The 22,281-nt window shown below is 43.1% G+C and overlaps 2 protein-coding genes across 5 annotated transcripts; one reads left to right on the top strand and one right to left on the bottom strand.

The window, feature by feature from the left end:
• Positions 1 to 234: 234 nt before the first annotated feature.
• LOC118318484 lies at positions 235 to 4,907 on the top strand. Its single transcript, XM_035648199.2, has 10 exons — positions 235 to 462; positions 534 to 617; positions 801 to 923; positions 1,013 to 1,084; positions 1,222 to 1,350; positions 1,547 to 1,639; positions 1,727 to 1,759; positions 2,155 to 2,226; positions 2,441 to 2,503; positions 2,619 to 4,907. Exons 1-10 carry the CDS (start codon positions 370 to 372, stop codon positions 3,132 to 3,134), a joined length of 1,278 nt encoding a protein of 425 aa, XP_035504092.2. The 5' UTR covers positions 235 to 369; the 3' UTR covers positions 3,135 to 4,907.
• Positions 4,908 to 5,065: 158 nt separating this feature from the next.
• zgc:113263 (uncharacterized protein LOC503753 homolog) lies at positions 5,066 to 20,863 on the bottom strand. Of its 4 annotated transcripts, none has more exons than XM_047335893.1 (24): positions 20,713 to 20,863; positions 15,725 to 15,927; positions 15,337 to 15,441; positions 15,124 to 15,219; positions 13,883 to 13,993; positions 12,526 to 12,649; positions 11,714 to 12,179; positions 11,529 to 11,596; positions 11,192 to 11,438; positions 10,915 to 11,087; positions 10,478 to 10,700; positions 10,235 to 10,383; positions 9,683 to 9,774; positions 9,176 to 9,333; positions 8,936 to 9,081; positions 8,383 to 8,635; positions 8,182 to 8,297; positions 7,858 to 8,092; positions 7,635 to 7,774; positions 7,286 to 7,535; positions 6,976 to 7,106; positions 6,616 to 6,868; positions 6,417 to 6,523; positions 5,066 to 6,136 (listed from the first exon to the last, which is right to left on the bottom strand). In XM_047335893.1, exons 1-24 carry the CDS (start codon positions 20,777 to 20,779, stop codon positions 5,916 to 5,918), a joined length of 4,134 nt encoding a protein of 1,377 aa, XP_047191849.1. In that variant the 5' UTR covers positions 20,780 to 20,863; the 3' UTR covers positions 5,066 to 5,915. The 4 variants fall into 4 exon arrangements, with proteins under 4 accessions (XP_047191849.1, XP_047191852.1, XP_047191850.1 ...); XM_047335896.1 differs by having other exon boundaries at positions 5,066 to 5,887; XM_047335894.1 differs by having other exon boundaries at positions 10,915 to 11,084.
• Between the last annotated feature and the right edge of the window lie 1,418 nt (positions 20,864 to 22,281).

The following is a 22,281-nucleotide window of genomic DNA, read 5'->3' as shown; positions in this document are numbered from 1 at the left end:
TCTCAACATTGTATATTGAATAAATAACATATGGGACATTTGGAAATAATCGACACACCAGTCTTTTTGGCTTGATTCCAGGTGTATCTTTTTTTTTTTTACTTTTAACTTCTTTATAACTAAAAGGCATTTCCAGCCACTGTGTTTATTATCCACTGGCGCCACCAAGTGGTCAGAATGAGCAAGTCCTCTGGAAAAAGAGCCTGGTCATTTGCATCCAGCCTCTTTAAGAGGTGGAGTCTTGCCAGGCAGGGATGTTCTGTCCCCACCATCTCTTTACTCACAACGAAAGGAAAACATCTGTCCGGGTTCATTGTGCGGCTGTTTCCCTCCTGAAGAAGCTGGAGAATCAAAAAAGTGTGAAGAGACATGGCTGCTGAGAGGGATGACAAGAGGGAGAAGATTTTTAGGACGCCCGATCCAGGACTGTGGATTGCAACAGCATTGGTTGTCACATATATGGTGAGTATTTCATCTGCTGGATGAATAGATACAATTATGGTAAATGTGGTAAATTTATTGTTGCTCTCCAGGTTGGGATTATTGTGCTGCCAATTTTGACGGCATCAGGACATCTTCGCAACGGCCAGAGCTTTGAATGTGGGGACAGCAGTGAGGTAAAACTACACCGGCTACATCTATCTACCCATCCATCTATAACTTGGAGAAAACTTAAAAAGGGTTGGACTTATCTAAATGTATGGAGGTCCTAATGAGCTTTACATAATAAGTACGATTTTAAAATCAGTCCCGACACAAATCCGTCCCCGTTGATGCGACTCTGGGGTTTGTTCTTCCAGGAGGAGGCCAGGCTGAGCCAGGAGGCCTCACTGGGGATTCTGTGGACAGGGATGTGTCTGCCAATCTCCATCATGCTACTGGTGAACATTTGGATAAAGAAGAGCATGTTTTTCCCATTATGGGTATGTATCTATCTGTGTGTGTGTGTGTGTGCGTGTGTGTGTGTGTGTGTGTTAAACTGATTTCCCTTTCTCTTGTTGTTTCTCCATAGTTATTGGCGCCCTTCGTCCTGTTTGTGGTCATGGCTGTAACCTTTGCAAAGACTTGGGTAAACGAGACTCAGGTTGGTGAATCCCATCTCGCTTGTGTTCGCCGAATGCTGTAAACTTGGAAGTAACAAAAAGCACATTAAGGACAATGGACACAAGTGGATTCACAAAATTGACTACTTTTACCAAAAGTTTTTCTATCTGCCTCTAGGAAATAGAGGCGTTTAAGGAGCGCTACTCGGCCCTGTACCCTCTGACGCATGTACCAGGAATAACACAGGCCCATCTGAACAACAACAACTGTGATCTGCTCCACAACGTGTACCGCTGGCAGACGGAGGTAGGGCAACTTTTTTAGGATGTTAAAACTGTACTTTTACTATTATGCTGTCAGCTGTTGTGCATGTGTTCGCACATGACAATTTCAACATACAAAAAGCACTTCTTCCCTGTGAGTCGATCTAAATCGCCACTGGTTTGTTTGTGTGTATGTGTGTGTGTGTGTGTGTGTGTGTGTGTGTGTGTCTTTTGCCCAGTTTAAGTGTTGTGGACTCGGAAGCTACCAAGACTGGGGGTCCGCAATCCCAGACTCCTGCTTGTGTGAAGGAGAGGACGACAGCTCTGGATGTGTGAGTCAACTAACTTTCAAAGTGCAAAACATGTGTTTGTTTTACAGTGTTTGTGACAGACACACAATGTTCACCTTTCTGTTTTAGGTTGGAGTTGGAGGCAGCTTGGTCTACGAGAAGGTGAAGCTGCTCTTTCTACTGTCACTCACAATATCAAAGTCTATAGATCGAGCGGTGAAAGGCATGGACGGGGGTCAAAGGGAGAAACATTGAGTGTGCACGTGGAAGTAAATCCGTAAAACTGGAAAACTTCTGTGGCTTGTAAGTTCGGTGAGCAATTTTCAAATAAATGGATGGAAGACAGTCGGCAAGTGCATTTACGTTGCCAGGAAACTGTCAATCACATGTGGTCAAACAGCAAACAGTCGGGAGGAAACTGATTTTAAGAACGAAACTCCTAATCAATACAACCTAAGGTCAAGAATATTGAACCAAAGTTCTCAAGCACAGAAAAGAAAAAAGAACATTTGTTATCAAACGCATTCGTGTTAATGTGTGTGTGTGTGTGTGTGTAGCCTTGTCTCCCTGCAGTCTTGTCCCTTGTAGGAAAACGCAGCTCCCTGTTTTGGACCATCATGACAGTTTGGGTAAGAACCATCACATTATAATTAGGCATGAGAGACACAGTGAAAGCATCAAGTTGTGGTTTCTGAAATGCCATTGTGTTTCAGCTTGTTTAAAAAAGAAATAATGATGTACTCTGTATTTTTTGTTAGTGTGTATTCCCCAGTATTGTTGTCCTATCAGATGAATTAAGTCGGATTATCTAAAAAAAGAGAGAATTCTTTCTGATGTGTTCAGATCACCATCCACGGTGTTCCAGTTGCCATGTTTGCAGTCCTTATGTTTGTTTGTAGCTATTGGGTGAGTAGCTACACAGACACGATGGCAACATCTGACAGAAGCAACACACACGGTCAAATGCGAACACACTGCAGAGAACCAACTCAAAGCAACGGGCCTCCCCTTGTGTTCTCAGATCTGCTTCGAATCGTGCTGTTACACGCTGAGCGTTTGGAAATACAAAATGAGCGGGGGAGAGGAAATGGTTCCAGTGGTGTTCATCAGTAAGGACAATAATAACCAGACGGAGGAGGAAAACGGGAAGGACGGGGAAGCAAAAGAAAGCGGCGTGGTCGTAGACGTGGCGGGCGGAACGAGGGCGGATGGAGAGGGACTGGACGCGGCGGAAGTGGACCCGTTTGAGAACGCAGTCACAATGATTCCACTGTCGCAGCTGATGAGGCTGCAGGAAGAGCTGGACCCGCCTCCCGTCCAGCACACGGTGCGATGTTTGTGCATAATGCCCAGTAAACCCAAGAGCTTCTACACGGCCACGATAGAGGAGGGTTCCCCGCTGCTGCCCAGTGGCGCCATGTTGGCTGACACCAACAAGCCCACCAACTGCATTTGGGCCGAGGGGCCCCATGTCTTCTCAGTCGAGCATATTGTTTGGCCTCCAGAGAGCCAACCGCGGGGCCGTCCGCCCTTGTAGTGTTAAACTGTTCAGTTTCTGCTGCTGCTGTCTGTATCACACCGCGCTGCATTTCACACGCTGCCGCAGATGTCAAATCCAAAGAATTCCTTTTTATTCTTTTTATTTTTTTTTTATATATAAATGGAGCAGTGGAAGAAGTCACAAGATGCCTTTACCTAAATGTCAGGTTCAAGAGTAACAATTGTTTTTGACATTTGGAAAAAAGAAGAAACGACGAACAGTATTTTGCAGGATTAACTTGAAGTACAGATTTCTTGGGATACAATTTTAGCATTCTTTATAGTCTGAAGCGTCGTTCTTTATATTTGACATTAGCTGCATCTGGGGCTTCCCCTGCATTTTAATAGCTAGACTCTGTGGTTTACTTTACCACATCACCAAGTTAAAAAGGGTTATACGATATTGTATTTTTATCCTATTAAAAAATGAAATAATTAACTCTCTATTCATGCACTTTTGTCCAGACTAATATAGTGTTTCATCAAATATCGGATTGCCATTTTTACAAAATTGTACGCATTCATGATCCCCAGAGGATGAATCCCACTCACTTGATTTCATCCAATGGTTGTCGAGACCTTTCCGTGTGGGGCGACTCAAACAGACACTACCATCCCTAAGAAGGCGGCTCACTCCTGTAATACACTATTGGCAGGAGGAGGACCATGGTTACCGTGCGGGACTTTGCTCAACAAAATAAGATTGTGACAAATTTATGGCCTTGTGATGGGAACCGGTGCGTTTTAAATTGCTGCCGAGAAACAACCCTCCGGTTTCCCGTCAGCTAATCTAATACAAGCAGAGCCGGAACCTCTGGCAGACGGCAGTCACTGTAAACAGCAGTAAATCCTCTCGAGTCTGTGTGACCGAGAGAGAGAGAGAGAGAGAGAGAGAGAGATAATAATGTTGACTTGATAACTGCAGGCTACTCGCATGAGATTTTTTCTTCAACAAAACACTACATGTGAAACATATCAAGCACTCAGATCCTTTAGTTCAAGCAGCTATAATCTATGTCCTCATGTATGAAGTCGCTCGCAGTGATGAACCAGCCAAGAACAATCCCCTGAATCTTCATCTCCTCTCAGTTCTACAGAGCTCTGTACTGAGTTGCAGCTCATCATTCAGCTGCCCGGCCCGCGGCTTTACCGTTCTGGTTCGCTCCCACCACTCGCGACAACATTTCCTGTGGCAATAACAAACGTGACAAATGATTTAAAGAGCCCAATATTGCATCTCTTCATGCTCGACACCAGAGAGACACAGTTAGCAGTGAATCTATTGAACAGAAGTGGAGCATATAGTAGCTAGAGAGCCAGAGGTTTCCCTCTGGAGTGGGTGAAGACCAAAAACAGCTAAGAGAGTGAATATTACATTCAAATTCATCTTTCGGCCACAAACACGTCCAATCTTTTGATAATGTGCTAAAAGAGAGTGAATATGAGATTTAAATTCATCTTTTGGCCACACACCTCCATACTATAATAATACTGTTGTTCCATCACTACTGGATGTGTAAAGAAGCGACAGTTTGCTCACAGGTTTGCTGCATCAATTTAAAAGGTGATGATGAGGAGGAAGAAGTTCACTTTTCAGACTCATACTTGTGTAAATGTATTGAGTAACTTTCCACTGCTGTGTACGTGTAACTGTAAGACTGTTAATCTCAGTTTTTAACAAACCTGGTAATCTAAATCTAATCCAGATTTTGTCCAAGCACCAGTTTTGTGAAGAAACAATGATACTTGGATTAAACTGCTCGTGCCAGCCGCTCTCTTGCTTTGTTTCCATCAGATTTGTTTACTGTACACAGATTCAATATATTTTTAGATACAGATTTCTTTTTTCCGGAGATTTTTTCTGTCTGCTTCCCAGACCTCATAAGAATAATTAATTACATGACAAGTCATGAAAATAAACTCCCAATCCCAAATTTCAAGTTTCTTTTAATGGATGCGGCAAAAGCTCTACACATTTGTGGAAAAGAATGGGCCTCGATAAGGTTTGAAGTGAAACATATTCAAAGTAAAGTGTAAAACTTTGGAACACAGTACACATGTAAACAGCAACTTTAAATAAATAAAGTTCTCGACAAGATGAACTCCCGCCGAGAACAAAAGAAAAATAATTCACCACTCGTATTTCAAACATTTACAAACAAGTTGAAAGGCAGAATTATTAACAAGTGAGTCCTGAAATAAGTCGAGTAAAAAGAATAATGTAGGCTGTGGTTACAGTGATAGAGGCCTTTGCGTGTCTTTCTTTTGCATGTGCTTTGATTCGCTCACTTTAAGTTCAAGTACAAGAGAATCAAACACTCGGAGAAAAAAAACAACCTTTTCAGACGTTCACCAGGTCAAGATCAGATATTTAATTTTTGTCCCTCAAGCCCTGAGCATCTTGGTTTTAGTGGCATGGCTCTAATATTAAAAAAAACACATTGACACACTGGTTGAGACACTCACTCACGCACGCACGCACACACACGCACACGCACACGCACACTGCACTACAGCCTAAAGTAGGTCGTTGTGGCAGAAGAATGTAAAAGTATCTGAAGTGTACACAGAGGCATGAAGTAAATTCCAGTGAGCCTGGACAGACTCTCCTCAGCCGTATGTAAACACACTCCTCTGCATATCATAGATTCTCCATTAATGTCCTTGTTATTTTTTTTCCTGTGAATGTTTTCTCTTTGTCCGTCTGCTTGTCGCCGTGTCGTCTTCATGATGGCGGACAGTTTCATGACTCTGGCTCAGACAGAAAATATTTTAGATATTAAATTGTAAAAATGGCTGACAAACAATTATATTTCACAGCAACCGGGCTCCTTAAAGGCAACTTGAAACGAGCTGGTGTGGCTCTAGTTGTTTTGCTACTGCGTCTCCTTTGGTAGCCAAGGAGAAAGTTAGGGTTAGGGTTTTTCCCTCTGCTGGCAGGAAAAGTTCCATAAAATGTCCAGAGAAACGCAGACATTTGCGTTCTCCCATTCAGCCCCTCTGGAAGATTTCAGGCAAATGTAAGGACTTCAGTGCACGTCAGAAAGCAGCTTAATTTACATGTTTATATTTCGTTAGTGGTTTCCTCTTATCCAGCTGCTGGCAAGAAAGTGAATAAGCATATTTCCCAAAATGTTGAATTTGTCCTTTAAAAAGGTACGTGACCCGATCATGGGAAAATAAACATTTGAGTCTGACATATCCTCACAGCTGCATTTTCTTCAGTTGCTTAAGATGCTGCATAATGCTTAAAGATCGGTGAGGCACCGTCAGCACTTACCTACAACTTCGGGTGCATCGTCGGCCAGGGGGTCAGAGGTCATTGTGTATTTGCTGCCAAATATATGCACCAACTGGTCAAAGAACTTGCACTCCTGCTTATCTCCTCTGGGAACACGAGACAGAATTTTAGAACATGTTAGGAGAAGGAAGGTGGAAAAAGACCCCCCCCCCCCCAAAAAAAATAAAACTGCACTCACTTTCTTCCCTCTAGGAAGTGTCTGAAATTGGCTCGCAGCCTCTTTATCCTGGTCTGACACTGCTCGGGAGTTCGCACGTAGCCTTGGCTGCTCATGACCTGAGCGATCTGGACGAAGATGTGTTTGTTCTTGGTGCAGCCCTTCAGGTTCTCCTGGATCTCCTCACTGCCCCAAATGTCCAGCAGGGCCTGGGTCTCCCCGTCGCTCCAGGGCAGCTTCGTGCTGTCAGCCACCCACTGGTTACTGGAGGCAGCTGACAAGAGAGGAAAACACAGAGCACAAACATGTGCGGCACGATTAAAATAAAAGCCAAAGTTTGGAAAAGACTGCCTCTCTGCAGTTGTGGTTTTTCTTCTTTACCTTTCTTTGGGCTCGGCTCTGGTGCACAGTCATCCGGCTCCTCCGTGGCTGATGTGTCAGCGACCGAGCCGTCCAATTTCAACTCCTTCCTGAAGATTTCCTCCATCTCACTGAAGAACTTAAATTCCTCCCTGAATGAGGTTAGAAAAACTTGGGAGTTATCACCAAATATTTTATTTTGTGATTAGATGGAAAAGCTTATCTCAAGTAAATTCCCAAACACTTTCCTTCACAATTAAATAACACAGAGCAGCAACAAAAACAAAAATTATATGAAAATGACTGCTTCATCAAAACAAAAGACACTGACTTTTCATGGAGGAAGCCATGTTTGAGGCGCTTGATGCGGGTGTAGCACTGCTCCGAGGTCCGTATGAATCCTCGGTCGCCCATCTTCTCGGAGACGTACTTGAACACGTGTCGGTTCTTCAGGCAGCCCCTCAGGGTGTGCTGGACGCTGTCTTCACCCCAGATCTCCAGCAGCGTGCGAGTCTCCTGGTCCGACCAGGGCATCTTCCTGCTCAGGTCGGCCAGGAGGTGGCTGGTCGACGGCTGCTCGTCTGAAAGGAGGACAAGAGCAGCCCGGTCGCTGTGTGTTCATCTTAGACTAACACAATATCTGCACAAGAGCACAGCATTTGATTATTTTTCAGCCTTACACAAGTCAGGATCCTTGTCCATAAAGGGTTGTAAGGTGGCGTCAGCAGCAGTACTGTCCACATCCGCGTGCACAGAGTCGTCACCAAGCACTGGGGCCAGAAGATGGAAGTATCGGAACGCTGCGGGCCGTCCTCCGCTTCTGCAAGACACCAATCAAACGTGAGCAGGGAAACTGTGAGTCAACCATCCAAATCAACCAATCCATCATTTCATTTTATTTACCTCCGGCTGTTGCAGTATCGCCTGTACGTCTTTTTCAGCCTTTTGATGCGGGAGTGGCACTGATCGGCCGTCCTCAGGTATCCCATCGAGGTCATTCTCTCCGATATGTCGGCGAATATGTGCCCGTTGCGGACGCAGGTTTTCAGGCTGTGCTGCACGTCGTCGGCGGCCCACACCTCAACGAGAGCGGCTGTCTCCTGCTCGGTCCAAACCGTGTTCACGCCTTCTACACCGACTGAAGGTGGAGATGAAAAGATGTTGGAGCTTGAATGTTTATCTAAAGGGACATTTCTCGTTCTGCTGAGCAAATGAACGTTTATCTACCCGGGTCCTGGTCGGTTTGTTCTTCTCTTTCGTCGTACTCGTCAATAGAAACTGCCTCATGTCCCAGGATTTGTTCCAGCTGGTTGTAGAATCTATAATCTACTTGTCTTCCACATCTAAAAAAGTTTGTAATGAGATAAACCATTAGAATGCGAGTGGATAATATTTGCAAACACAAACGAATAGAAAGACTCCTCTCACTTCTTTCTGTCGTAGCACTGTCGGAAGTTGTTCCTCAGGGACTTGACCTTCCACCGGCACTGCTCCGAGGTCTTCGAGTGGCCAAGGTCCTGCATTCTCTCCGAAATGTCTGCGTACACGTGTCCGTTATGGATCAAACCCCTCAGCGCCTTCTGAACATACTCCTCGCCCCAGATGTTGATGAGCGCCAGCGTCTCCTCATCGGACCACGAGCTGGGGGACATTTTCTCTGTCGACATGGCGATTTCTCCATCTTTCCATAGAAACACAGCACTTGTCACTTAAATGTTACTAAACTAAATATGCTTTTAAACAGTGATACAATATATGACACCTGAGGTGTATTAATGCCACATTAAAATCCATATTATCAGCATACTTGTTACTTGTTAGCCTACAGCAGCGACACACGCTTTTGTCCCCTAGTTTTTGATGCTATTTAAAGGATTGTGATTAATTTGTTGATTATGCTTGTATAAACTGTTGACTCATAATATTCTGAGTACAGATACCCGTCTTTTTGCTGCACTGAGTGGATGAATGGATATTTTACCTGTTTCAGTCACTGATTCCGCGTTGGAGTCTTCGGATATTTCAATGGAGTCGGTTATCACAGTGGAGGAAGTCGACGGCTGCTTGTCCAGGATTTGTTCCAGCAGATAGTAGAATTTAAAATCGACTCTGTCAGTCCCTGACGAGCTGCAGACAGTAAGGAAGGTTGTATTAAAACAATCATATCGAGCCGATGGCACGGAATACGAAAAAGACAGATGCTCATGTGCAGTTTTTTTACCTCATGTTTTCCTGACACTGGCGATAGTTTGCTTTCAGCCGTTTGATCCTGGTGTGGCACTGACCTGCACTGCGGGAGTAGCCGTTGGCGCCGAGTTTCTCTGATACTTGGGTAAAAATGTGACCGTTGTGTGGGTAGCGTCTCAGGCTCTGCTGGACCTAAACAAAGGCCAGATTCATATTAAAGGTAGCAACATAACAGCCAATACTGATTTACATCTGAATCCTGTTAAAGTTTTATGGCCCTCATGCTTCAATAGTGTCTTTTCAAAGGGAAAATAAAAAATAATAATAAAATCTAAACAATATATTACAACTAAATAATATATTATATAAGCCTGGCTCAGACCTTTCAAATCTCTGTCTGCACACCAGAGTTTTTTTCAAATAATACATTGTAATGGTTGGTTGAGGTCAAGCTAAATGACAATTCTGTCTGATTAGAAGCAAAATTAATAGGTAAAGCTTTGTTAGAATGATGCTAAAGAATTATGATATTTTCCTCTACCTGTGCGTCTCCCCATATCTCCAGAAGGATAACTGTCTCTTTGTCCGACCACGGGACTTTCTTCCTGTCCTCTTGAATCCCCACAACAGACTCTGGAGAGACACAAAAAATAATAATATATACAATTATAAAAAATACGGAGATGCCTGGATGCAAAGTTTAGCGAGTGAGAAAGACATAAGGAGAGTACACTAATCGCTTTGGGTAAGAGGAAGTTGTGGTATTTATTTCAGAGGTTCTTTTAAGTCCATAGCAGATCTCTGAGGGTAGTGATCTCAGAGTACGGGTCCAAAAGATCGCGTGCCATAAAATCTGAAGCTTTGCTCTCGGTGTCTAATTTCGATTTCTTGCTTGACAGCATCTTTGGGTTCTGTATTCTATGAGTCATCGTATGAATTATTTTGAAGGATTCATCTTTAAGGATCCAACTACAATTTGAGACTGTGTTAGATAACAACTGCTTTTTTTTTGGTAATATACATTTCTACAGCTGGACACCAGAGCTTTTCTCCCACGCCCCCTGCAGTCAGTAGACGGAATAATGGTGTTTACCAGTCTCATGATGGGAGAAGGCAGAGAAGTCGTTGTCCTCGGGCTCTGCTGGTATTTCATTCATCTGCGGCACTGAGGGGAAGTCCTTCACTAAAATTCTTCCCAGTTCGTTGTAAAACTTGCACTCAACCTGCCCCTGTGTCTTCAAGCTACCGTTTGGGGAAATAAAAAACAAGGATCAGTTATATCAATAAAAAAATTCTTCTTTTTCCTTTCAGTCTATCTGTCACAAAACACACATACTTGTTTTGGTAGCATTGCCTGAAGTTGGATTTCAGCCTCTTCAGTCGTGTCTGGCACTGCTCCGGCGTCCGGGAGAAGCCCTGGGCGGCCATCTTGTTGGACATGATGGAAAACATGTGTCCGGTTCTGTGCATCCCTCTCAGGTCCTTTTGCATCTTGTCGTCGCCCCACGTGTTGATGAGGGCCAACGTCTCCATGTCTGTCCAGGGAACGCTTCTAGTTCCTGAAAAAAATATGTAACACATCGTGATTTTTGTTGAGATAGTTTCAGAATTGATTTGAATCAAAAAATGACTTTGTTGAGGCTATCATTTCTTGGGTGTTTTTCTGTGATGTTTAGAATGTACATGTTTACAAAAGCTTTCCAACACCACCTACAAAAACCCTCTAATGCCCGATCAAACTCTCCAATTATAAAACAAAAGCGACACTTTTACCTATTTCTGGAAAGCTCGCCTGGCCGAGAAACTGCAAGTCCTCATCAGCGTCATCTTCATCTGCGACGTCGTCAACGTCGTAGGTGACCTCAGGAACAGCCAAAGGCACGGCCGAGCTGAGGACGCACTCCAGCTTCTCGTAGAATTTATTCTCCAGCTTTGAGTTTCCTCTGCTGGAGGAATCGGGGGAGAATAACAACAGGGATTTCGTCTGAGAGTTGCTTCAATCTTCCGTTGTTTCACAAATTACAGCTTAATGAAGACATTTAATACCCACTTTCTGTTCTGGCGGAAACATTTCTTCAGCCGCTTGATCCTCGTCTGGCACTGTTCCACGGATCTCATGTAGCCCCTCTCCGCCATCTTCTGTGCGATCTGCGTGAATATGTGACGGTTTTTGAAGCAGCCCTGCAGAGCGCGCTGCACCGAGTCCTTCCCCCAAATGTCGAGCAGATTGAGCGTCTCCTCGTCTGACCAGGGAACCTTTGAGTCTGTCACAACTGGCAATAAACCTTCCTGAGAGTCTAGAATAAAACAAAAAGAAGGGTTAGTTGAAGGCCTGAGGTTGGAAAAAATACCAAATAACTACTGATCCATATATCAACCGTACAAACCTGTATATTCTCCCAATATTGAGATGAGAGGAGATTCTCCCGAATTCTCATCATCCACTGAGGAATCACTAGAAAACACAGCAAGTATTAACAAATAAGTATTTTCAGATGATTAAGAAGAAAATTGAAGTTGCTTTTATGTCTTTGTGTGTAAGAATTGAACAAAACAATTCAAGGAATCTTACAAGAAAGCCTCCACAGGCAGCTTAGTGGGGATGTCTACACCTTCGCTGAGCTTCCTCTTCCTGAGAATCCTCGCTCCCCTTAAGCTTCGGCCGTCCCCATTGGCTACCGAGTTTGCGTACGCACCCTCGTTAGGTGTCGTGAGGTCTATGGTGTCGTCACACGGTCGCGTGCTAATTGAGTTCTGCACTTTCCTCTCCTGAGAAACGCCCCCGCCTCTAACATGTCCGTGCCAACTGCTAGAATCCTTTGTCTCCTTGAGGCTTTGTCTGATCGTCTCGGAGCTCCTCATGCACGCCTGCTCCAGGCTGCTCGTGCTGATGGGGGCATCGAGACGCCCTTTGTCCTCTGGAGAGGCCGAGTCTTTGAGAGGAGGCGAGCAGGCGGCGGTGTTTGTGACAGGTTTGGTCCCAGGAGGTAGCGACAGGGAGGAGAGTATGCAGTCATCCATCGGCAATAATCTAGGATCTGCAGTCGAGAGGAAGAGCTGTTAGTTATAACCTGGCTCAGGGTCAAACATAAATTACTGTGAAAGAAATAAATGTCAAACAAGTCTTTCAAACTAGAATCTGATTGAATGTAAAGACAAAGTGAGGTTGGTTTCAGTGGATCTTCCCCTTCACTTTAAAATCTTTAAAAAAACATAATGCTGTATTAGTTTGACACGTACCCAAATGTACGTAGGCTTTGCTCTGAGAATCATTATTTATGGAAATATCCAAAAATTATCATTCTGTGACGAGTAAAATGTTGCAGACGAGGAGAATGATATTCTCTGTTTGTAGGGACGTCTGTTTCGGTGCTGACCCCGTACCTTTCTCTTCGAAGTGTCCGAGGTTTCTGTGGTGTTCGAGTACAGCCTTCATGTCCTCCGGCGGGAAGAGGGACTGTAAACAGTTGTCTAGGAATGACGGAGCGTCTTCCACCAAGGCCGCCAACTGCGAAGTGAGATCAGGTGACAAGTTTCAGTGACCCTGCATTCATTTATAATGCTGGTGACTTATTATTATGTTCCCAAATGACACTGGGGTCAAATTCAGAATTAGGTAATTTGGTGAGAGGTTGTTTTTTTTTCCTTGACATGCAAAACTATATTATATTTATGTCACATTTGAACCTCATGCAGTCCATAGAAATAATTAATGTAAATGTCTGTATTTTTCCTCATTATTCAATGTCTTTATTTCTCACCTATGGTTTCCTATTGTGTGATTGCTGCAATTTAGCTTTGTTATACTGTTGTGTGTATGTGTAAGTGCCTGTGCAAAAACAAGGAGGGAGGAGGAAGCAGTCTGCTGGGACACTGTGATGAACCTGCGTCTATATCTGTCTCTGGGTCAGTGGTGCAGAAACACGAGCCTCTACACTGGGACTATGTGCCACAGTCGGACTGAAAAAGGCTGCTCGGTCTGGACACGGGAGCCATTTCCTGGTGACAAACTGTCTGTGTTGCATTTGGTTTATTATTATTATGGTGAAGAAGAAAAAAATGCACAAGCACAACAAGTCATGTCGTCAGACCTCCCACGGGGCCCAGTGATCTCCCCAGGTAGCCGCCTCGCATCAACACCGTAGTGAGCAAGAAACAGAAGAGGGATATGACGGTGGCCAAAGTGTGTCACGTTACATAAGCGTGAACATCAGCGGCAATAAAAGGCTGCGGTGTGGAAATGAAAAGGGCAAAACACACTTTGGAACCTGAATTCATATTAGCACAGGACAGAAGAATTTTGGATCACCGAAACCAATAATCACTGTTTTCTTTGTGAGTGTAAATGAAAATGCTGTATTTGATATTTAAGAAAACCACAAAAACCTGGTTAATTCAGGAATAAACTTGTCTAGTCTCTAATGTTTTTGCTATGAGCTTTATTGTATATTGTATAATTGTCACCTTTTTTTCCCTCTGTTTTATCTCTCTATCCTTTTCCCCCCAGTCTAATGTAATACTTTAATAAAAGCCCTTCCTGCTTATTAGCATCTGCTAAAAACACTGTGACGCTTGTAATACCGAAAGAAGATAAACCTGTTTGAAAATGAATGGTGTCTTGTAATCCCAAGAGGGGTTGGGCCAAATGCACTGACATGATACAGGAATATAAAAGTATATGTATGTATGTATGATCATTATTTTGATCAAGTTAAAAGAGTTAAAAGTAACACACACGTACCTGTGTGAAATCTGGAACTGGCAGCAGCTCATCCAGTCGGGATATAAACTCCCACACCAGCATCTCCAGTGCTGCTTCATACTTTGGCCCAAAATATAAGGGGAAGATTTCCTACAGATGCAAAAGAGAGAAGAGGTTGTGAAGAGGTTGTTTGATTTCATCACAGCACAAACTGAAGGTGGAGCTCCTCTGATATTTTTCTGTAGCAGTGTGCGTCTGATCTTGCTGCAAGAGGATTTCTGTAAGTGTTGGTTGTAATACACTTTGCATTGAGCAATACGATGAACTCATCATGTCCTATGATAGATACAACGGTTAAAGAGTGGCAGGCCTGTTCAGTCGCCTTCATCCTTAGTAGAAATATAACTACTTCTGTTATTCCAAAAGAAATAATCTTTTATAATTTAAGTCTGAGACACCAGACCGAAATCAGATCATAAAAATCAGTACAATCGCATCTGAGGAAAACGTGTCTGATCCTATACTATCAGAAATCCAGATTCATCAGGCCAGGCTTCATCTGTCCAGTATTTGGTGAGCATGTGTCCACCGCAGCCTCAGATTTCCGTTCTTGGCTGAGAGCAGAGCAGTGGGAGCTGACGTGGTCGTCTCCTGTTGCAGACCATCTGTCTCGGGGTTCAACTCGTGGTTCATCCTGAGATGATGAATTTCTGCTACAACCACAGTTGTAAAGTGAGTGGTTATCTGAGTTACCGGAGCCTTTAACCGGCCTGACCAGTCTCCACTGACCAGTCTCATCAACAAGGAGTTTCTGTCTGCAGAACTTCCACCAACTTAGTTTTCTTTGGTTTCCGGCACCAAAAAAAAAAGAGTGTGATAATCTCAGGAGATGAGCAGTTTCAGAAAGACTCAGACCCAGTCTGTTCAGCAACAACAATCATGCCACAGATTCACACATTTTCCCTAATTCTGATGTTTGATATGATTCTTACCTGAAGCTCCTGACCTGTATCTGCATGATCTTGTGCATTGCACTGATGATTGGGTGCTGGATCAACAAAATATGACAGAAAGATTGAAAAGAGATGATCCGCACACTTAATTTAAAGGACGTTAAAGGACTTTATTTCCTTGTGCTCGAAACATCGCCACGGCATATAAAATCCTTCTTTAACGTGAGGTTTTTACATGTGCGGATCTTCTCTTTTCAAACTCACTGTATGTATTTCTCACACAGCAGAAGTAAAACAACAAATAAGCATTAGCAAGGGCCGTCTCACCTCAAAAAAGTATTTTCTTTCAGAAGGGTCCTCCAGCAATGAATGGACCAACTCCACAAAGTTAACCTCAGACTCTTCCACCTGGTTGATGGTCACCTGACACACACACACACAGAGTGAAATTTAACAAAACTTTGTTTGAACAATCCATTATTCACAAGAAATGACCCAGGGATCCTCCAAACCCGAGAGCAACAGCTACAGTCTTCTTACATGGTGATCCTTGGCAGTGCTGACAGGAGCCTTGATTCTGTCCAAGTGCGGCTGAATGCTCTGCATGTCCGCCGGGTGCTCACCTCGACACATCTCCAGGACCAGCTGGTTTCACACAAAAGCAAATCAAACGCAGCTAATTTTAAACACTGGTTACAAAATCTTCTGCTGGGTAACTTCCTTTTTTTAAAAAAAATATTTCATTTCTGTGCAATTTGAATTACACACTGTACATAATTAAATGATGTTTGAGCTGTTGCAACACGACCCACCAGGTCTTTTTTGGTTTTAATTTAGCCTGTTTAAAAAAACTACTACAGGTATTGGTAACATGAGACCAGTTGATGAAATTGGTTTCAGCTCAGTATGCCTGACTATATATACATACCCTGGCCCTGAGTCCCAGGACGAGCTGAGCCCTCTGACTGTAGCTCATCAGCTCTGGGACCAGCTCCGTCACCATGGTAACAAACTCCTCCAGCATCCCGTAGTGATCCACAAGTCCCTGCTGCACAACTTGCCACACTGCAGCTGATAGGAGCTGCAACGGCGGAGCCAGGAGGCGAAGGTGACGGACGGGAAGATCATCGCCTGGAACGGAGGAGAGGAGAAAATAAAACAAGAGACGTGATGAACATCAGGAAAAATGTGACGTCGACTAAAACGACCCTTCGAGAGAATTAACGTGCATCGACATAAACAAACATAATATTACCTCTGTGATAGAAAACAAGAACAAACGAATCAAGACATCTCTAAGTGACGAGGTTAGCCACGATCACCCATAACATTATGACCACTGACAGGTGGAGGGAATAACACAGATTATCTCTTACAGTGGCTCCTGTCAGTGGTGGGATACATCGGGCAGCAAGGGAATATTTAGTCCTCAAAGATGATATGTTTTCTTTTACACTATGCGTCCTGCCACACTGGTTTGAGGAACACAACAGCGGGTTCAAGGTGTCCTCCAATATTCCCCAGATCGCAATCCAATCAAGTATTGTCTGTTGGATGTGCTGGACATACGAGTCCGAACCACGGAGGCCACCACTTCGTTACTTAAAGACTTGCTGCGAATGTCTTGGTGCCAGATATTGCACCACAGCATCACCTTCACAGCCCTAGTGGAGTCCTCGACGGGTCCGAGCTGTTTTGGCGTCAACACGAGGATCATAGTGGTCATAGTGTTACGGCTGATCAGTCAATTTTATTGGCCTCTGATTTTACCCCACTGATCATATTTTAGTTAGCCATGTCTTCAATATCTCTAGACTTAAGTAGGCAGTTTAGTTTATGGACTGCTTGAATGGAACAAAAATTTGATTGATTTGATTTTCATGATTGTTGAATCAATGTGAAAGAGAAGCTTTCCATACATGGTTATTTATTATGGTTGTGTTGCTGGTATGAATAGTTTTGAGAAGTTGTGCACACGTCAAACTCAATGTGCATACGTCAATACTAAAAATGATCCAAAACTAACTACAAAAAAAAAAAGCAGAAACCAGCAGTGGCGGCTCACTTACACTAAAGCACGTCATAATATGAAAATATGAACAATCAATATGAACCATCCACCTGACACTTCACATGCAGCTGCACATTGACGTGATCACCTGACCCTGGATGCTGCAACATCAGCATCCATCAAACTCCCCACAAACTCACTGCCGCTGACTGGTACAGCGGGATGTGCAAGCTGCAGCGTTTCTAACAGAAACACAGAAATGTATCTAGAATACTGCTCGGATTCTTCATACAATGACGCTGCACAGATGTTTGTTTTTTTTTGACCAGATCACTGACCCCCCTGGTGGAGTGATATAAAAACATCCTGCACGTTAGAGGACGGAATATGGATCTGTGCTGTTAATCCACTCGTGTTCGGGTCACTGATGCCAACGCACAGATCACCACCAGAAGACTCGTATGGGGGATTTTTCATGAGGAAACACGCACCTCGACTGCTTCCACTTTCAGTCCCTCGGTTTATTTCCATTTAGCAGCTGACAGGGGAGGGACGGGGGGGAGGAAAAAAAGAAGCGAGCCGACGTCCCCCTCCGGTTGTAGCGATCCAGACAAAAAAAAGAAAAGAAATGAAGCCTGTTAATTAAAATCTGCTAATTTCGGTGTTGCAAAGCGCTCATCGGGCCCGAGCCACAACAACACGGCTCTGCAGGGAGCATTGGCAGCCGCTGGTTTCCGTTCTCGCGTTGGGAGGAGAAGCAGAACAAAGGTTTCTGGTCTCATCCGCCTCAGTCCAGATCGCGGCAAGCCCTCTTTCCTGGTTGGCTGACGAAGACCGGATCAACCGAGTGGTTCCGATCGATCGGCGCTAGATGGCGCTGTTGTCCCAGCGTCTGCTTTACAGCCACCGAACTGTGCGTGCACTGAAACGTTACAGTAGAGATACTGTAAGAGCCATTTGTTTGTTTTCATTTGTTGTCTTTGTGTTATGCTCTGTGCGCATGGGACGGGACAACTGAGCATCATTAGGTGGGAAGGCATGCAGGGTGACACAGTGCATGCCGGGGGGCCTACAGTTTTTTGGCCGTGTCACTTCGTGTCACTATGTTTGAATGCTGCAGGATGTGGCTTAAAGAACAATCCCGTTTGTATGGACCTGGATCTATTACGTTGGTGTATAAATAAATCAACGAAACGCAATACATGGTCAACGTTATTCTTGTCACAGCCAAATGGATTGCGAAGGCACACGTCATTAAAAGTTTCACAGACATGCAGGAATGTATAGTGACTAAGTGGAAAGCCACTATAGATACCACGATTCAAAAATACTCAATCACATTCAGAGTGGAACTAAAAGTACAGTTAAAGTAGGTGATAGAGATATTATCAGCGCAAGTAAAAGTATTGGATTACTGTTGTAGCATGTACATGGAGAGCCTTCAATTATATATATCATATTATTATAATAAATAAAAGTATACATAATGTAATTATATATGATACATATAATATATATAGCGTGAATCTTGTTTTCTAAGATGATCTTTATTTTCTGCATTTAAAACAAGTACTAATAGCCACTAGTTACATTAATGTAGTTGAGAACAATATTACAATAACAAAAGTAGATCTCAATTTAATGGAAAAATTGATGACGCTGAAAATGATAATCAGGCAGCCGGAGAGAGTGGATGTCTTATGCAGATGTGTTTATTCAGATGCCCAATGCATTGAGATCTTCAGATGAACAACACATGTAACAGGCGGACAGTGCAGTGCCACCCCCCAAAATGTACCCCTGTCCCAACTGATTGCGTATCTAACCTCCTGAGAGGACCCAAACTCCCTGTAGTGTCTTCTGTACCTGTTCGAAACCCTCTCCGTGTGGTCCCCTCGTTGGTCGTCTCCAACTATAAACTTCACCACAAGAACTCTTCACCCTCTGGCCTACATTCTGACCTACATTGTGCCTCAGCTCCTTGAGCACTTCCTGATAACTTTCAGCCCAACCACTGGCTGTACTCACAAGGCACCAAGGACAGAGACGTTGGGATGAGTAAACATTCCCTCTTTACAGCCATGTGTAAACAGTTCAGCCTGCTGCTGCTGGTGGTGTTATTGTGTCGGGAGATGATTTCTTGGCACACTTTGGGACCACCTTAATACTAATCAATTATTATATGAATGCCACAGCCCATCTCCAGTATTGCTGCCGGGCATGTGCATCTATTTATGGCGACAATTCACCCATTGTCTAATGGCTACTACTTCCAGCATCCAAATCAAACGTCGTCTCGAACTGGTTTCATGACCTTGATAGGTTCAGTGAGCTTCAGGGGCCTCCTCAGTCACCAGATCTGAATCCAGTATCACATTGATGGGATGTTGTAAAACAGGATAAAGCCAAATGTGCATTACGTGATTATGAAAATTATGTGGACCTGAATCTCTATAAGGAATATTTCCAACAAGAACTGAGGCTGTTTTGAGAGCAAAGGGAAGCCTGTAGTGTGTGGTGTCCCTAATAAAATGCAGGTGGAGTATATGTACACATATCATCTACAACATTAAAAGTGATTACAAATTTGGTGTGTATCAGAGTCACTCGCTCAAGGACCAAGAGCATCTGCGGCAGGATGCAAGTGCAGAGAGAACAGGCACATATCTGATAAAACACTTGAGCAGGACCAACAGGGGCTCTCTTCAACAAGAAAGAAGAAAAAATTGTTGGTCCCTGCAGCAGATTTCCAGAGACGTGTATTCTTCAAAACAAGGAGCAATGATGCTGCTCTGGCAGAATGATACTGCACTTAAGTTTAGAAGTATCAATGGTAAAATAAACTTTAACAAGTATTCTTTCCACAGACTTTTTTTGATAATACATAAAATTAATAGAATTCGTTTCATTTAAATAAATGAAGAAAGTGTCATTGCTCTGACAATATATAAGATTTGCCAACATATTGATAATTGAAAATGTAAACTGGAGCTGGAAATTAAATCTCTCAGCACTGGACTATTTTCTTATGCTTCATTAGACAACATTTAGAATTTGTATTTGCAATTAAAGTAGAATATTAATCCTTATCTTAATCTGCACTCACTAATGTCATGGTGGGGCCAGAAAAACACATTTGCATGTTAAAAGTGTTACATTAAACACATAAGAACAAAAGCGAATAGAGATTAATGACATGTCCATATCATATTTCTTGAGCTTTTTTTTTTTTAAAACAGGTAAACCGACTCGTGACCTGCGTTCCCCTGGCAGCCACAACACTTCCGCTAAGCGTCTCGTGCCTTCAGAATGAAAGAGGAGATCGTAACATAGTTTTGGTACCTACCAGTGACTGCATGTAGAGCATAGATTTACTATTCAATAGAGTCATTGGTGTGTACCCACCAAATGAAAACTCAAACTACCTTATAGTAAGGCGAGTAAGTAAAGCACAGGAATGTAGTTTTATCACTTGAAGCCTTAGGAGATGCCACTTTTATTTTGAAGGATGTTGACCGGAGGCTACGATATTGTTGCTGCTGTCGAACACGTTAGCTAGGCTACACGTTACACAGCGTACACATTGTTAAAAATATTAATCATTACATATATACGCGCATAAATACCTGCGGAATAAAATTAACGAGGGTTACAGTTAGCAAACCTAAGCTAACAGCTCTGCTAACAGCCTTGGTTTGATGTTTACACAGCTAGCATGCTCTAGCATCATAATGAGCTGTTCCCAACCAAACAGCGTCCCCTGTCGGTCAGCGAATGGCTAACGTTAACCAACACGTGTTGTTGTAAATTAACGATCTAACACATACAGGTATCTTTAAAGGATGGATGTAGCTGTCAGAGCTGCTATTGACACGATAAAGACTGAATGAGGGTTCTTACTTTACCTCTGCCTGTAGCTGCGGTCAGATCCTCGGCCTCCTCTGTCCTCCCTGCTCCTCCTGGTTCCTCCATTGAGCCCGAATGTGGGCGGGAGGCCCGGGGGAGGCCCGGGAAAGGCCCGAAATGGAGACCCGTGTGCCAAATGCATCACACAGGTGACAGAGATGGTCCCAGAGCTCATGAGCTACAAACTCTGGAATGGCTGATCCTCAGACTGAGAGATCATGGAATCTGAATGTCTAATGAATGAAGAACTGAGTCAACCGAGGCGCAGTGACACTACAGTGATTTTCAGACAATGTTGGCGATAAACTGATATTAAATATATATTTATATAGAATTTTAATGTTCTGTGAATCCTGACACAGGTATATGAGGAGGCAGAATAATGCGTATGTTCCTTATCTGACACAACTGAACATACATTTCAACACTAAAGCAAATGTTGTGTTGTTTTTAGATCATCTTGGAATTTCCAAAGAAGGAACACCTCAACCTTTTTCTAAAGAGGACAACAAACTGAAAAGAGGAAGTAGGGAATATCTGTGCCTTGGTTTTCAACCATGTTTTCAACATACTAGTATAAAATAAATATACTAAGGGTTACTAATCTCCTAAGATTATCTAATATTCCCAATGCTAGAGCATTAGCACTGCATTATACAGTCAGAGACAGATATCATTTTGTGCTTATTGTTATTGGTTAAAAAATTGTGAACACCGTTGGTGTTGTCTAATATGATTTATAAGTATATATGAGTCAGAAAATATAGAAATGTTGTTTAAAACGGGCGTCAAATCCATATCAGTTGTACTGTAAAACCAACATAGTTACTTTTTTTGTTACAGTATCTTCACTACGGCAGGTGTATAATATTCACCACCAGAGGGAGACACATACCGTGTTATAGTCCAGCTGAACAAAGTAAAGCACATCAGCTTAGGTGCCTGTAAAGAAATTCACTTGCCTAAACTTCCCTCATGTCATCCCTCCCAGGAAACAGCCCTCAATAATTCATAACAGCCACTCATAAATTTCAATGAGTTTCTAATTAGGAGGAGCCCAGAGTGATTGTCTCTGTGGCTGTTTTAACAGGAGGAGGATCCCGCCGACAGATTGACAAAGTCCTTGTGGCAGATTATTGCAAATCACCTAATTATGAGGAGAAGTCAAACTTCCATCTTTTTAATGATGATTATTTTTGGCTGTATTGGAAACATTTTACGACCGACAGAGAAGGAAAGGTGGGAGAGAGTGTGTGAGAGAGCATCTTGTGTCACAAACATCCCATACTAAAATACATCTTCATTGTCACTTCATAGATAGTTCTGGTTATCGCCCCCATTGTAGTTCATTGTAATGTGATCACTTATTAGGTCACCCCAAAAAAAAATTAAATAGACTAGCAGAATTTTCAAGAAGCTGCAAGAAATTTCCTTACGAGACCCGGTAGGCCTAATTTTGGACTATACCCTAATTATATGGAAAACTTTCTGTGAAATAATTACTCAATTTAAATAAAACTTGGGGGGATTTCGACTTTAATCTTCCCAAATTCTGGCTATGGCTCTGA

This window comes from Scophthalmus maximus, chromosome 12 (assembly GCF_022379125.1).
Source record: "Scophthalmus maximus strain ysfricsl-2021 chromosome 12, ASM2237912v1, whole genome shotgun sequence".
NCBI classification, from domain to species: Eukaryota; Metazoa; Chordata; class Actinopteri; order Pleuronectiformes; family Scophthalmidae; genus Scophthalmus; species Scophthalmus maximus.
This window is presented reverse-complemented; position numbering and strand designations above follow the sequence as displayed.